This window comes from Pyrgilauda ruficollis, unplaced genomic scaffold (assembly GCF_017590135.1).
Source record: "Pyrgilauda ruficollis isolate IOZ18807 unplaced genomic scaffold, ASM1759013v1 scaffold59, whole genome shotgun sequence".
NCBI lineage: Eukaryota > Metazoa > Chordata > Aves > Passeriformes > Passeridae > Pyrgilauda > Pyrgilauda ruficollis.
Window position 1 is genome coordinate 2,643,542 of NW_024527599.1, and position 15,050 is coordinate 2,658,591.

The window sequence follows — 15,050 nt, forward strand, 5'->3', positions numbered from 1 at the left end:
TGCTATGAAGAAAAATGAAAAAAAAAAAAAAAAAGATTAAAAAAATCAGCATTAGGATCTGCCAAGTGATTTATAGCCCCAAGGAACAGTGGGCATTCTGTGTACTCATTTCAGGCCCACTGGGTGGTGCAGATGGCATTTGACTCATGAGGGGCAGTGACACTGCAAATATAAATCAAATTAAACAGCAAAACTCAGAGCAGGGGATGAGTCAAGCCCAAGAGCTGCTGCTCCAAAGCAGAGCCTGAAAGAACAAAAACCCTTTCCCATCAATCACAGCAAGAGGAACAATTACCAGACCCAGCACTTTCTTTATGAGCAATAATATTGTAATATTTTTAAAAATTCCTATGGTTTTGGAGGCTCTGGGATCCTGGGCAGTGCTGGAATGCTGGAGGTGAGGCAGAGGTGGAATGGTGAATGTTTTATTCAGGCTACAGCAATAAAACACAATACACCACTTGAACCAGTGCCCAGGGTGACACAGAGCACACAGCTGAGGCAGGAAAAATCACAGCAAGTTCTTCCAATTATTTGGAAATTCTTACACAAATTGCTCACTGGAGCCCTGGAGCGTTTTAGGATTATTATGGTGATAAAACAGGATTTCTTTATTGAGAAGGAAACAAACTTCATGATGACAAAGCACCACAGCTCCTTGCTCTTTCAGATGCTCAAGGAAAAACATTTTTATTTCCCTGTGTGCACCTGGTACAGCACAGCACGGAATGCAGGTGGGAATTGTCCCTTTGGATCTAATCCTGCAATTGTCCCTTTGGATCTAATCCTGCTGCTCCCACCACTACAAGAGCCCTTCCTGCACATTTTCCTGAGCATGAATTCTGCATGACCACCATCAGACAGAATAAAATGGGTAAAAAATTACAGTTCCACTCCTTACAAAAATAAACCCCAACCGACCTGGAAGAAAAATTTCATTTACAACAGCACTGAGAGCTCTTTTAAGTCAAATAAATGCCAGAGAATTGGCACCACACTTGGTATCAGGGCTTCAGCCACAGCTGAGGCCACCAAATTGTTGCCACTGACCTGCAGCAACACAAAGCTTGGGAAGTTTTCCCTGCTGGATGCAGCAGAGGGAATTGTGTTTGTCCTCTTTGGCACTGGGACTGACCACAGGTTCCCCTGCCAGCCCTTGGGCATTTTGCAAACAGCCCCAGAGCTGCACAAGCTGCCTCCCCTGGCAGTGGGAGCAGAGCTGCCAGCAGAGTCACCCCATTTCCTTCTCAGGGCCACTCAGACCCTGAGCTCTCTGCTGCTTCCTCTGCAGGTACCGAGCTCGGGCGTCCTGGATGGATTGCTCATCATTCCTCCTCTCCATCTTCCCTGCAGAGCTCTCTGGGACTCCTTCTGGGGGGACAGGAGAGAAAGAAATTAACTCTCTGTGTCAAACACACCCCCCCTCCAGCATTACAACTCCTCCTATTTCTTAAATACCAAAAAAAAACCCCAATAAAATCTCTTTTTTTTTTTTTTTTTTCCCTCCCGTGCAGCCATTTGAATGACTTCCAGAGAGGACAGACTGCACCACAGCAGGGAGGGAAAAAAATTCAAAATAAAATTACACCTTAGCTCCCCTGTCAGCTGGGCTCATCTCAATCCCCAAATATTTGCAGCTGGGCTCATCTCAATCTCCAAATCTTGCTTTTTATTGTAGCAGAGAATATGCAGCCTGTGTCCTACACACCCATTTCATCTCTGAACTGCACATCCCAAACTCAGGTTTGGGCAGGACAGGACAGGAAAAAACATTGGGATAAACTATCTTTAAAAAATTTCCGGAGGCAGGAGGGAGGGAGAGGAAAACATGCAGATAAGGGAGTGGGAAAAGTCAATATTGCAGATCAGCCACCATCAGAAATGCACATCCCCCACAGCACTGAGACCTTGGGACTGCTTCTCACAGAAGGGAAGAGAAGCAGAAAATGTTTTCAGTCTAAAACAAAAAATAAAAAAGAAAATCAAAGGCTCTGAGAGCCTAAAATCCATGTGAGTGAAGCAGCTCCTGCAGCCTGGTCCTGGGGGTTGGGAAGAGAAGAGCTTTAATCAGCACCCCTTGTTAAAATATTTCTAATTATTGTGTCTTGTCAGCTATTCAGCCACCTATTTTCATGAAGGTGCCAGAAATACAACATCTGTAAGGTCAAAATTAAACTCCAATTAATTGGCAATTGCCTGATGAAGTCATAATGTGAAGGGGGACACAGAGAACATTTCCTTCAGATAAACTGATGAGGCCCTTCTGCATTATTTATAACCAAATGAAATTCATGTTTAAAATTGTGGATTTATACAATAATGCAGGGCAGCAAGAGATGCTGGCCTGAGCACAAGTCTGCATTTTTTCCTTTGTTAAGGAAATGGAAGAGAGTCTGTATTTACTGTACAATAAATGGATGTTTTGGAAGGATCAGCTCAGGAGTAAAGAAGCCTTTTGAATACTTGGCTGCTTTAGGAACCTGCTGACAGGAGAATCCCAGGAATGTCAAGCAGCCAGATCAGTTAGCAGGCACCAGTTCTAATTAACACAGACTATTTACACATATGGCATTAAATTCATTGTCAGAATGAGACACTCAACAAAATGTGAGACTTTTTCTTCTCTGTCTATTGCTGGGTGAGGTTTTTGATTTTTTTTTTTTCCCATTCCTCTGCTCCACAGCTCTCAGGACCTCTCCCAGGGCAGCATTATTTGGGCATCAATAGCTAAATACCCTTCACAAACTTAAATAACCAGCCTCAAAATGCTTTTATTCAACTCTGCTCGAGCTCTGCTCTAAGAAACCAAAAGGGGGGGGAGTGTGGCAAGCAAACACCACAATTCACACTGCTGGGACAGAAAATAAGTATTGCAGAGCTGTGAGGAGAATAAAACACCCACAACAACACCAAACAAATTAACACTTTCCAGCCCAGAACGTGCCACAACAAACACACAGGGGTCCAAAACAACAACGAAAACCACACACACACACAGAGAGACGAGCACTGTGCTTACCAAACTGCCTTTTCAGCTCCTCCCTCTGCTTCCACTTGGTTATTTCCTCCTCAGTGACCTCTTCCCTGGCCACACTGCTCAGCTCATAGGCATCCACCTGGTGCAGCCTGGGCAGCAGGTCCCGGAGCCACTCGTAGCGCACGGGGCACACGGTGCGCACGTAGATCTTGGAGGTGACGGCCACGTCGTGGAAGATGATCCACTCCAGCAGGGTCTCCTGGTTGTAGAGCTGAAAAATTCAAAGCTGGTTTGGTTTTCAGAGCCCCACCTGAAAGCAGCAGGATGTCAGTGGTTGAGATGTGAGGGGGTGTTAATCAGGTTTTGGGTTTTCAGGTTTTAGAATTGCCCGTGTGATCCGAAGAGCCAGAGGGAAAGTCCAGCCTGTGTCACTCCCACCTCATAACCCAAACCCTGACCAAGCCTGAGCAAGTGAGGCTCTTCCCCACCCTCAGAATGAGCACTGCAGCAGAGCACAAAGCAAGCACCAGGAAGAGTTTAGGGACTCCTTTTGGAGATGCTTTTATCAGCAGGCTTTGAGAACTCACTGTGGATGAAGGGTGGATGTAGACTATGCTGCCATGGCCATCCATGGTGCAGAATGTCCTGGCTGCAGATCTAAAAAAAAAAGAAATTAAAAACAACAACAACACAAAACACACATTGCTGTGATTAGACAGCAACACTGAACTAAACAAATCAGCAGCAGCACAGAAAAAAGTTCTCAAATATCTACCTAGAGGATGGTGCTTCCAGATTTAAACTGTAAAAAACCATTTAAAGAGTGAAATACAATATATCTAATTTACCACAGCAGCACTGCAGGTGTAACACCACAATAACAACAGGGTTTGGGAGTGAAGCCTTTGAAAGCTGTGATAATTGGAGATTTCCAAGCCCTTCAGCTGAATATCTGGAACCACTCTCAGCTGGTGAGCTCATTTCACAGACAGAAAAATGACATTCCTGGGAAGCTGCTGACACCCTTGGAATGGTGAAGACAGGCAAAAGCAGAGGTTCCAGCCCCTTGCAGAAACATCTCCTTCACCTGCAGTTTCTACTTTGCTGCTTTAACAACATAAAACCACACTTTAAAGTAATTAACATAATTTATTTCCCATCCAGTTTTCCAAACTTCATTCCTCACCTCCTAGCAACGTTGATGAAGTATCCTGCACACAGGCATCTTCTCAGTATTTCAGTTCTGGAGCCTTCAAATGTCTCTTTAGGGAAGTCTGGCAGCTGGGAAAAGAAAAAGCAACATGAATCAGGATGGATCTTCAAGAAAAAAGCAGTCAAACCCCCTCCATCCCATGGATTTTAAACTCTGGACAGAAACCACGAGGAAAGGAGAAAAACCTCTCCTTCTTGCCTATTACCACCACTGTACCTCAGTCACACAAGCAAGGGTGCTCTACAAAAATATTTAAGTGGTTTATTTTTTACTGGAGGAAGGCAGCAGCCACCTGGCAAAGGCTCAGCACCCACTACATCTCTTAAATGTAAGCTTATACAGCTCAAACATGCCCAGAAATGTTATTTTTTTTACCTGTTTCAGTTTAGTGGTTATTTCCCGCAGCTGCCTTTCCACACTAAAAGCAGATTTCACAGCTCTCCAATGGATCCAGTATTTCTGGCACCAGGCTGAAGGAGACTTGCTGAGAACAGGAATATTTGAATTATAAAGAAGCCCTTTGTCAGCTGCTTGCAAAGAAACTTGCCTCTATTTTATTGTATGGTCATACAAAAGCAACAACCTACACAGGCAGACACTTTGTGGGGTTAAATAAAGTGTCTGGATGGAAATTACAGATCACAACAAGGACTAAATCTGAAATTAGGAATGAGCACACAGATGTGTATCTGCAGCACACCTAAAAACTGGGAGTTATGAGCAATGCCAAACCACTTAGTGTAAGGGAGAATTTCATACCTTGCTTTGCACTGTTCAAAAATATTTAAGAGGGTTGCAAAGTCATTGCATCCTCCCACTTGTGAGGCAAGTTCCTGGTGTTGAAGCTCAGCCTCCTTTTGCTTCTGAGGATCACCTGAGGAATAAGTTATATCTTAATAAACTATATGACTAATTTGACCTATATGACAATGATCTGTAAGCTATATGACTTAAAGTCATTTTTATTTATCACTACCTAATTTTCTGTTTGTTTTTGGCAGCTTTGGCTCTCTATTCCTGTTATTTTTGGATTTGTCTCTCCTTCTACAGCTGCATTTACAGTTGTTCCTCCTTCCACTATTGCTGAACAAGAGCACAGTAGATGTTATTAAAGCTATGATTAATCTCATCAGTCAGCAGCAGGGATGAAGAATTCCAGTCTCTTAGCAAGTATTTCTCACTCACAGTCCATCCAGAGGCTGACATGGAAAGATAAAGAAATAAACAAACAGCTCACAGGGATCAAGTGAGAGGAAAAACAAGACTGTTGAACCCATCCAGCACAGCACCCTGTAATCTACTGAACTCAGCTTTTTCCTACTGCCACAGTAATGGAGATCTTAAATAAATAAAGATAAAACCCAGTGGATCTGTGAGTTTAGTGGGATTTCACCTTCATCAAATGCAGCATTTCCATTGTTATCTCAGGTTTTAAACACTCAAAAAGTTTGATTTCTCCTCCAGCACAACCCATTCCCCTTGGGAGAGGGAGGCAGGAACCAAAGGCCACTGGACTGCTGCTGAGACAGGGGGTGTCAGAAGTTTGTGGGTACCCCAAGTAAAAAGGATGGAGCAGGAAGGCCTCATCCCACACATCTGGCACTGGAAAAAGTGCCTGGAGGATGGAGATCTGTGTCTGCTGCCCTGAGCACAGGGCTGCTGGAGGGTGACAGGCAGAACACAGGGGCACAGAGGGTGGGGAAGCAAAGGGACAGTTGCGGGACAGATGGGGTGTCACCATGATATTTTCTGAAAAATCCCTTTGCCAGGATTTTTTCTCCTCTGAGAAGCCTCAGAGGAAAAGAAAACCAATAATTATCTGCTGCTGTGGAATGCAACAGGTGCATCTTTGATTGGTCAAAGTTGGTTGTTTCTAATTAACGGCCCATCAGTCAGCTGGCTTGGACTCTCTGAGTCACCAGCTTTTGTTATCATTCCATTCCTTTCCTTTCCAGCCTTCTGATGGATCTTCTCTCTCTATTCTTTTTAGTATAGTTTTAGTATAGCATTTTAATATAATATAATGTCATAATATAATAAATCAGCCTTCTGAAACACGGAGTCAAGATTCTGATCTCTTCCCTCACCCTGGGACCCTCGAACACCCCCACACTGTGGGACAGGGAAGGAGCCCAGGGCAGAATCCAGGTTATCAGGGCTGGCAGCAGGGCTGTCAATGGGCACAGCTGAGGGAGGACAGAGAGAACTGCAGCAGAGCCAGGCAGGGACTGGGCAGGACAAAGGAAGCATCAAGGCTGCAGATGTGCCACAGCTGGGGGGGCAGCAGGAGGGGACAGGAGAATGGGACAAACTCGAGTTTAGCACCAGTGAAAGACTGAGCTCAGCTCTAGTGGAACTGTGCTGCACTGAAACTACCCTGGAAGCACAGCAAAATGACATTTTCCACTTAAAAAACCAATGGAAACGAGGCAGTGCCAAGCCAAGCCTCCCACAGAAAGGCAATAATCTATTTGGTTAAACAGTTATTGAACAAAGCAAAGACACTCCAGAGGTGATGCCACATTTGCTAAAAACAACCAGTCCCCGCTGTCTGCGCTCACACCCACAGCAACCCATCTGCTGGGGTGCATTTTGGTTTTCTTTTGGGATTTTTTCCTCTTCATTTTTTATGTCACAGAGATTTCCCCTGCTGACCTCTCAGCTGAGGCACTTTCCCAACCCAAGGCCTGCTGCCCTGAGGCCTCTGCAGCAGCTGCTGCCCAGTTCCAGGCACACAGAGTGCCCTGACTCCAGGGCTGGGAGGGTTTTTTGGGAAGAGGGGCTCCCACCTGGACGGATGAAGACGTTTTCCACGGACAGCATGGCTGCAATGGGAAGCAGGAGATCCTCACAGTCCAGGGAAGCAGCTTTTATCAGAGCACAGGACAGGCTGGGAGGCAGGGGAAACTGCACCAGGAATTCTCCCAGTCTTGTCACCTGGCCACTCCTTATAGTAGAGAAAAAAAAAAAAATTACATGTATATATTACATATATTTATATACATTTACAGGAAATATATATTTATATATTTAAAAATATATATATTTACAGGAAATATATATATTTGTATTATATATATTTACAGGAAAAATATGTCTATTTAGATATATATTATATTTTAATATTTCTCTATATTTTATTATACATCTTATCATATCTTACTATATATAATTATGTATATTATCTATTTTTATATAATAATATATATAATGAATAATATAATATATGCATATATAATGTTTATGTATATAAAATAAAGAATATATATTATATATAATATATACACATATATATCATACATATAATATATATTTTTATATATTCTTATATAAATATATCTATTTATATATATACAGATTCAATGAAATTATGTTTAAATGTGAATTAGGTAAGAAGCACTTTCCTCTGGACTGTGAGTGCCCACACAGGTGCTGGGGCCATGGAGAAGTGTCATTAGCAATAAAATAATCCACATTTCTCCAGCTTGCTTGTGTCTGCTCCATGGCAGGCACAGCCAGCTTTTTATTTTATTTTTTTAAATATTATTTACAAGAAGAATTCCTGGAAGCTTAGGATAAGATCTCACTTCCTGCCTTGAGCTCTTGGAGGGACCTCCAGGCAGAGCCTGAGCTGCTGAGCCACACCAGTCTGGGAGCTGCAGAGCTGAGCTCACTCAGGAACTCCAGGACAATGTGCAGAACCTGATTTTTATCTCCCAAACCCCAAACTCTGCTCTGTCCCTGGTTCTGCAGACAGTATATTAAACCCCAGTAAACTTCCTGGAGGTTAAATAAGGAAACATTCTGCTGCTGAGGAGTGTCCTTTAATCCACAAAAACCATCAATTTAAGCCTTGGATTTGAATTTCTTGCAGTGAAATCTTTTGGTTTTTACCTGTCAATAGCACTGCACTGGTAAAGTTCCTTCAGAGCTTCCAAAATGTGTCTTTCCTCAGGGGGGTCCAAATAGGGAAACCTAGGGTTAAAAATGAGATAGATTTATTATTTTCATATATATGAAAATAATTTAAAATATTTAAATATTTTAAATTTTATTTTAAAATATATTTTTAATTTTATTTTAAATTTTTTATATTTATAAAAATAATTTTTAAACCTCCCCAATGCAGGTTTTCTGACCCAAGGTAGGTAATCATAATAATCATCTTCTGTGTGTTCCTGTACAACCTCCAGCTGAGGAATTTCTATGACAAATCCCAGCATGGCAAACACTAAACTGCATTTTCTACTCTTGTATGGTCTTAGAACTAAAAAATTCCAGAGAGATGAAACTTTTGGGGCGTAAAACACAGCATTTTAAGTATTTAAATGTGTAAAAACCAGTATTTTAAGGATTTTAAGCATTTCAAGGTGTAAAAACCAGTATTTTAAAGACTGCAAGTATTTAAAGGTGTAAAACCCAGTATTTTAGGGATTTTAAGTATTAAAAAGAACACTAAAAATAGTATCTTAAGGATTGTAAGCATTTAAAGGTCTAAAAACCAGTATTTTAAGTATTTTAAGTATTTAAATGTGTAAAACCCAGTATTTTAAGTATTTAAATGTGCAAAAACTAGTATTTTAAGGATTTCAAGTATTTAAAAGAACACTAAAAGCCAGTATCTTAAGGATTTTAAGCATTAAAAGGTATAAAATGCAGGATTTTATGTATTTAAAGGAATGCTACAAACAAACTCATTTAATTTGGGCGAGATGGGAGTTTTGGCAGATCCTGAAGCTGGCCTGGAGCTTGGGATCCAGGCTGGAGTGGCAGAGGAGAGCAGCAGCAAAGCTGATTGAAGTGTCCCACTTGGCTGGGGACCTAATCCTGCCCCTCTGGGACAGGGATAATCCCCCTGCAGGGAGCTCACCTGATGACATCATGCACGGAAAGGCATTTCAAGGTGAGGATCACAGATGTCAGGCTGGTTCTCCTGATCTCTGGCACGGTGTGCTGGGGCATGCACTGCTCCCAGAACTCCCTGCTGTACAACCCAAAGCTTTTCCCCGACGACGTCCGGCCGGCGCGCCCGGCTCGCTGCTTGGCTTCACTCCTGCCCCCAAAAAAAATAAATCCAATCTCTCATCCTTGCTGGTACCACTCCAAATAAGCACAAAATGTCTCTCTTTACAGATGGAAGAGGTATTCCTGCACAGCAGCTGAAAAATCCAGCTGTGCAAGAAATAAGAATTTCGTGCGTTTTTTGGATGCTGTTGCATTCAGCCAGCACTGCTCAGACCTCAGACAATGCCAATTCTTCTTAAATACCTGTGACTTTTAGGAAGTTGTATATCCTGAACCACTTTTTACTTAGTTTTAAATTGGTTAGGTGTGCTGGGGCATGCACTGCTCCCAGAACTCCCTGCTGTACAACCCAAAGCTTTTCCCCTCCAATGTCCGGCTCGCTGCTTGGCTTCACTCCTGCCCCCCAAAAAAAACCCAACATTCAAACCTCTCTTCCCTGCTGGTACCACCCCAGAGAAGCATAGAAATATCTCTTTTTATAGATGGAAGAGGTATTCTTGCACAGCAACTGAAAAATCCAGCTGTGCAAGAAATAAAGAAGAATTTCTGTGCATTTTTTGGACATTTTTCTGTTGTATTCAGAGAGCACTGCTCAGAGCTCAGACAACACCAATTCCTCCTTAATATCTGTAACTTTCACAAAGTTGCATATCCTGAACCACTTTTAACTTGGTTAATTAAAAGCAATTATAGTGGTTTCTAAACATTAAAATGGTTTTTAACCCTTAAAGTGTAAACCTTAAAGTGTTTTTAAATCTTAAAGCGGTTTTAAACCTTACAGTGATTTTAAACCTCACAGTGCTTTTAAACCTCACAGTGCTTTTAAACCTTACAGTGGTTTCAAACCTTAAAGGGGTTTTTAAACCTTAAAGGGGTTTTAAATCATAGGCTTCAAGGCTGCTGCCTATCTTTTTATTTATTTTTTTAAAGAGCAACCAACACAGAGCATTACTGCCAGAGCAGCTCCCAGAAACAGCAAGTGAGTGACATTTTTAACTTACTTTGAGATGGGAACCACCTCCAGGATGTCCAAACCAACTCGGGGATTGTGATTCAACTGCTTCACAAAGCCACTGTCCACAACATATCTGAAGAAAAGAATCCAGAGAGGCAAAAAACAGAGGGCTCAGCAGGTAATTGACACATGGATTTAATTAAAAAAACCCACATTATTCTACCTAGCACCTGGTTATTTAGTAGATTTGATTTCAAAATAGATTCAAAAATATTGGTCACCTCTAAGACTATAATAATATCAATGGTTTTCTTACTACACACCCAAAAAAAAGGCAATAGTAGCAGAAAAAAATGTGTTTTTCCAAACCCAGACCTTTCAAAATTATTCCCTGTTATGAGGGGACAGAAATCAATACCTGACTCCTTCAATGGTCAGAGATGTTGCAGCAATGTTTGTGGAGACCACACATTTTCTGATGCCTCTGGGGGCTGGCAAAAATATCCTCTTCTGTTGATCTAAAATGACAGAAAAATGACGTAAAATAAAATGACAAAATAAAATAAAGCAATGCAAAATAAAGCAGTGTGAAATAAAAATAAAAAATAAAATAAAATAAAATATGAAGTCATCTGGACTTTCTGTTACTCAATATCCCCTTCTTAACTGAAGATCTTGAAGTTATATCCAGTGGATTTGGATTTTGACTGGAGGCTGCAGTGCAAGCAGAGGAGGCTGAAGTTTGATTTAGTTTATGATGACCACAATAAAACCCCACCCCAAAGTGCCAGAATATTGTAACAAAGGGGTTCATTAACACCCTTTTCCCAACTCAAACAGAAAATCTGATGAGGATCATATTTATAACAACTCCTGCAGCTCAGATTCCTGTGACTGAGTGGGATTTTGGGCTCTGACCTGTGGACATGGAGCCATAGAGAGGCAGGATGAGGAGCCCCTCCACAGCCCGGTCGTGCACCTCGTAGCGGTAATCGATGGACTCTGCTTTCTTGAAAAGCAAATCACAAGCTCTTTCTATCTCATTCTGGCCTAAAAGACACACAAGAGCATTTTAGTGACCTAATTAGCTACAGCTCTGCCTTCCTGGTTTGCAATACCTTTAAAAAAGGTTGTTTTGTCAATATGCAATACGCCAACGTCATTAAAATGAGGAATTAATGAGAAGGAGTTTGGGAGGTGACATCCAGCCTTTCCACAGGGCCTCCCACCAAGGATTTGCCTTAAAGGATTAGATATATTTTTATTATATATTAGATATTAATATTAATATTAGATATGGGCCTGGCCCATGCACTGATGTAGGATTTTACAGCTAAAATAATTCTTCCTCCATGAATTAACCACAAACTAAACCATGGAGACAACACAGAGTCAATCTGCCTATTCCTAAAATGCTCTGAAAACTACAATTTCAAGGACTTTGTGCATCAACCTGCACCTTTCCCTTCACACTGCTCTGGGAGAAACCAGGCAGGCTTTGGAAGCTTTTCTGCTTTGCTGGCAGTGCCATGATTCACCTGGAGTATCCAGGAAAATTCTCACCTGTGAGGAAAACCAGGATGTCACCTTCTGGTTCATTTAAGTGAACATCCAGGGCAACCTTCACAGCCTGGAACAAGCAACAAACAAGCTAAAATTAGTTGAAATCCCATTTAATTCTTGCTAGGACTCATCACACCAACTGATCCTCCCCTGTTTCCTGCAGAGAACACAACACAGCACATTCTTGTGGCGTCCCCCAGATGAAAATCACCCCAAAAACAGAGAGAAAACAAACCTCTGTGACATAGGCAGAGCTGCCCACATCCCTGGGGCTCAGCAGGTTGCAGAATATCTCCTTGACAGGGTAACTTCTCCCTGGAATGTGCAGCACTGAGCAGTGCCCAAAGAACTCTGAGAGCTTTTCCACCTCCAGGGTGGCTGACATCACCACCACCTTCATGTCTGTGCTCCTGCCTGCTGGCTTCTCCTGCAGGAACCGCTTCTTTAGCAAACCAAATAAAATATCCTAGCAGAAAAACAGAAGCAGCTGATGTTAATACCCTGGTTTTGTTAGAAGAGCCTGACAAACTTGGAATTTTGATGATTTTATCCCACTGATACAGTGAAAATCACATATTACAGGCCCAAGCACTCTGAAGAAAACACACATTTGCCCTTTCTAGAGTTTAATGAATTTTTTACCAACTCTCCTCACAGCCTATAGACAGCATCAGTGTAACTCAAACCCCTTTGTATTTCATTTTTATACTCTCTTGGTCAAGTCATTTGTGAGAAGTTTCCTCAAACCCATTTTCCAGCCTGTGTCCCCTGACTGTGTGTGCACCCTTCCCTGGTTTTATTTATTGCTACAACCTCAGCAAGTTTATTTTACTCTGTGCTGCTCTGAATTACAAGTCTGCTCCTTCCACCACCTTCAGCTCAGTTATTTGCAACTCCCTCAGATGCCTGAGGGCAAACTGGGATTCAGGGGAGCATTTTCCCTTTTCCCAGCTGGACTGGGAGATTGTGTGCTGGAGCAGGAGGTTGTCTGACACACAGCACGACCTCCTGAGGTCTCAGTGACCTCAATGTCCCTTTGCTGGCCACAGAAGGGCCAGGGTGACCTCTGAAAGCTTTTGGGACTCAGGTCTAGATGCTCCCATGGACCCAACAGCCATAATCTCTTTGCACAGTCATTTACACACCCTAAGAAACATTGGGCCTTAGGGCAAGGAGGAGCTTTGGCTTTTTTTTTTTTGGTGTATTTTGCGATGGTTTATTTTTTAAATTATTATTCTAGAAAGTCTGTGTTCTGGCTTCAAACTCCTGGAAATTTTGGGAGAGCATTCAACAGCCAGCAAAGTTTTAACTGCATTTAAATGTTAAAACTCCAACACTATTAGAGGCCATAACTTATTTTCAGCATAGATTAAACAATGCAGCACTTCTGTGCTCTTAGGACAGCAAAAGGACAAAGCACATCCACGGAAAGTCAGTCCAAACCCCCGGGAATTGTGCTGAAGGGAAAGGAAGGGATAAACAGCACAGAAAAGGAGAAACAGTGACCCAAAAAACAGCTATGAGGTGACACTCACAGTGCTGAGGCTCCTCTCGTGGGCTTCATCCAAAATGATGACACTGTACCTGCTGAGGAGGGGGTCAGCCAGGATCTGCCTCAGCAGGCACCCATCAGTCATGTACCTGATGGCAGTGTCCTGCAAGGTTCAATCACACTGTCACCTGCCAGCCTGGCTTTTTATTTCACAGCAAACACTTCTACACACATCACACATTTGTCCAGCGCGCCACAAGGGTTTTCCTTAAAAGATATTTAAGGGAAGATAAAGTAAAGGGTGTTGATGAACCCTTTTGTTATAATATTCTGGCGCTTTGGGGCGGGGTTTTATTGTGGTCATCATAAACTAAAGATATTTAAGGGAATGCCCATGCATTGATGTAGGATTCTACAGCTAAAATAATTCCTATTGTGCATAAAATAATTCTTATCATGCACAGCAGCACGGGGGTGCTTGGCAACGTTCCACCCGCAAGGTGCCCAAAAACCTCCCCCAAATGAGCCAGAGGACACAAACAGCTGGGAAAAGCTCTGAGACAGCCTGGGTGACCCTGCCACATGCCCAGGACAGTCCCCAGGGCCCCACCTCGCAGGTGCAGTCGTCAAATCGGACCTGGTAGCCCACGAGAGTCCCCAGGGCACAGCCCATCTCCTCGGCCACCCTCTGTGCCACCGACACGGTGGCCACGCGCCGGGGCTGGGTCACACCGATGGCACCGTGCTTGGCCAGGCCTGGGGGGACACAGAAGGGTTTGGGTTGGAAAGGACATTAAAGATCATCTCATTCCACCCCTTCTTGGGACATCCTTCCACCATGTGTTGATGCAAGCGTTCTCCAGCCTTGGATGCTCGCAGGGATGGGGCATCTTCCCTGGGCAAACTGTGCCAGGCTCTCCTGTCCTCGCAGGGAACAATTCCTCCCCAATATCCCCCTAACCCTGCTCTCTGGCAGCGGGAAGCCATTCCCCGTGTCCTGCCACTCCTCCAGGTACTGGGAGTGTCTCTAGGATCACCCCCGGCTGAACACCCCCAGTGATTGTGGCACACGGGGCTGTGCTGCTCCAGGTCACTTTATAACACCTACCTAGGCAACGTACACACGGCCACAGTTTGGGGTGGGGTTTTTTTATTTAAAAGGTTTAACCAAGCCACCTCCTCTCACCACAGCCCAGCCCCAAGCTGCGTCACCCGCGAGGGGACAGGGGGACTCAAAACAATTTGAGTTTGTGCCCTACATCCGCAGCCCGCGGACGGGGAGGGGGGCGGTTCCGTTACCTGCCTCGTAGAGATACCTGGGCAGCTGCGTGCTTTTGCCGCTGCCCGTCTCGCCGGTGACGATGAGGAAGGGCCGCTCCCTCACGGCCTGCACCAGCTCCCGGCGGGAGCGGCGGATGGGCAGGGCGGGGCCGTCCATGGCGGCTCCCGGGCCTCACCTGCCTCACCCGAGGCCCCGCCCACCCCGCGCACCTGACGGGGAGCCCCGCGCGCCCCCGGCGGGAACCGCGCGCGCCCCCCGCGCCCCGCCGGTGCCGCGCGCCTCGCGCATGCGCGCCACGCCCCCTCCGCAGCCTCCTCGTTAAGCCACGCCTCCACGCAGCTTCCCGCCTCTTCCTTAGGCCACGCCCCCGCCGCGCTCCCCTCAGGGCGCCTCAGCGCAACGGGATTGCCCAAAAAATGACAAAAATCGCCAAATTACAAAGTGCGAAGGGTTGGAAGGACCTCTAAATCAATGGGCGGGGAAAATTCCCGCCAGACTGGTCTGCTCAGATTTATTTCGTGACAAAACTTGAGCCTTGAGTGC

General features: G+C 44.1%; 1 protein-coding gene across 5 annotated transcripts; it reads right to left on the reverse strand.

Moving 5' to 3' along the window:
• Positions 1-664: 664 nt before the first annotated feature.
• On the reverse strand, positions 665-14,796 carry DHX40 (DEAH-box helicase 40). Of its 5 annotated transcripts, none has more exons than XM_041482796.1 (17): positions 14,529-14,796; positions 13,836-13,981; positions 13,269-13,388; positions 11,969-12,199; positions 11,734-11,800; positions 11,089-11,220; positions 10,589-10,688; positions 10,217-10,303; positions 9,061-9,243; positions 8,085-8,165; positions 6,980-7,137; positions 4,950-5,064; positions 4,566-4,674; positions 4,164-4,258; positions 3,565-3,634; positions 3,020-3,248; positions 665-1,371 (listed from the first exon to the last, which is right to left on the reverse strand). In XM_041482796.1, the coding sequence occupies exons 2-17, from the start codon at positions 13,896-13,898 to the stop codon at positions 1,232-1,234; spliced, it is 1,980 nt and encodes a 659-aa protein (XP_041338730.1). In that variant the 5' UTR covers positions 13,899-13,981; positions 14,529-14,796; the 3' UTR covers positions 665-1,231. The 5 variants fall into 5 exon arrangements, with proteins under 5 accessions (XP_041338730.1, XP_041338728.1, XP_041338727.1 ...); XM_041482794.1 differs by having other exon boundaries at positions 13,863-13,981; positions 14,525-14,796; XM_041482793.1 differs by having other exon boundaries at positions 665-1,368; positions 14,525-14,796.
• Positions 14,797-15,050: the final 254 nt, after the last annotated feature.

What these genes read in the sequence shown, in the direction of transcription:
- DHX40 (XM_041482792.1), bottom strand. Translation starts at nt 14,663, where the DNA reads ATGGACGGCCCCGCCCTGCCCATCCGCCGCTCCCGCCGGGAGCTGGTG. An exon ending in CTGACCATTGAAGGAGTCAG is followed by an intron (nt 10,304 to 10,588) that starts GTATTGATTTCT and finishes TCTTTTCTTCAG; the next exon opens with ATATGTTGTGGACAGTGGCT. An exon ending in ACATCCACCCTTCATCCACA is followed by an intron (nt 3,249 to 3,564) that starts GTGAGTTCTCAA and finishes TGAATTTTTCAG; the next exon opens with CTCTACAACCAGGAGACCCT.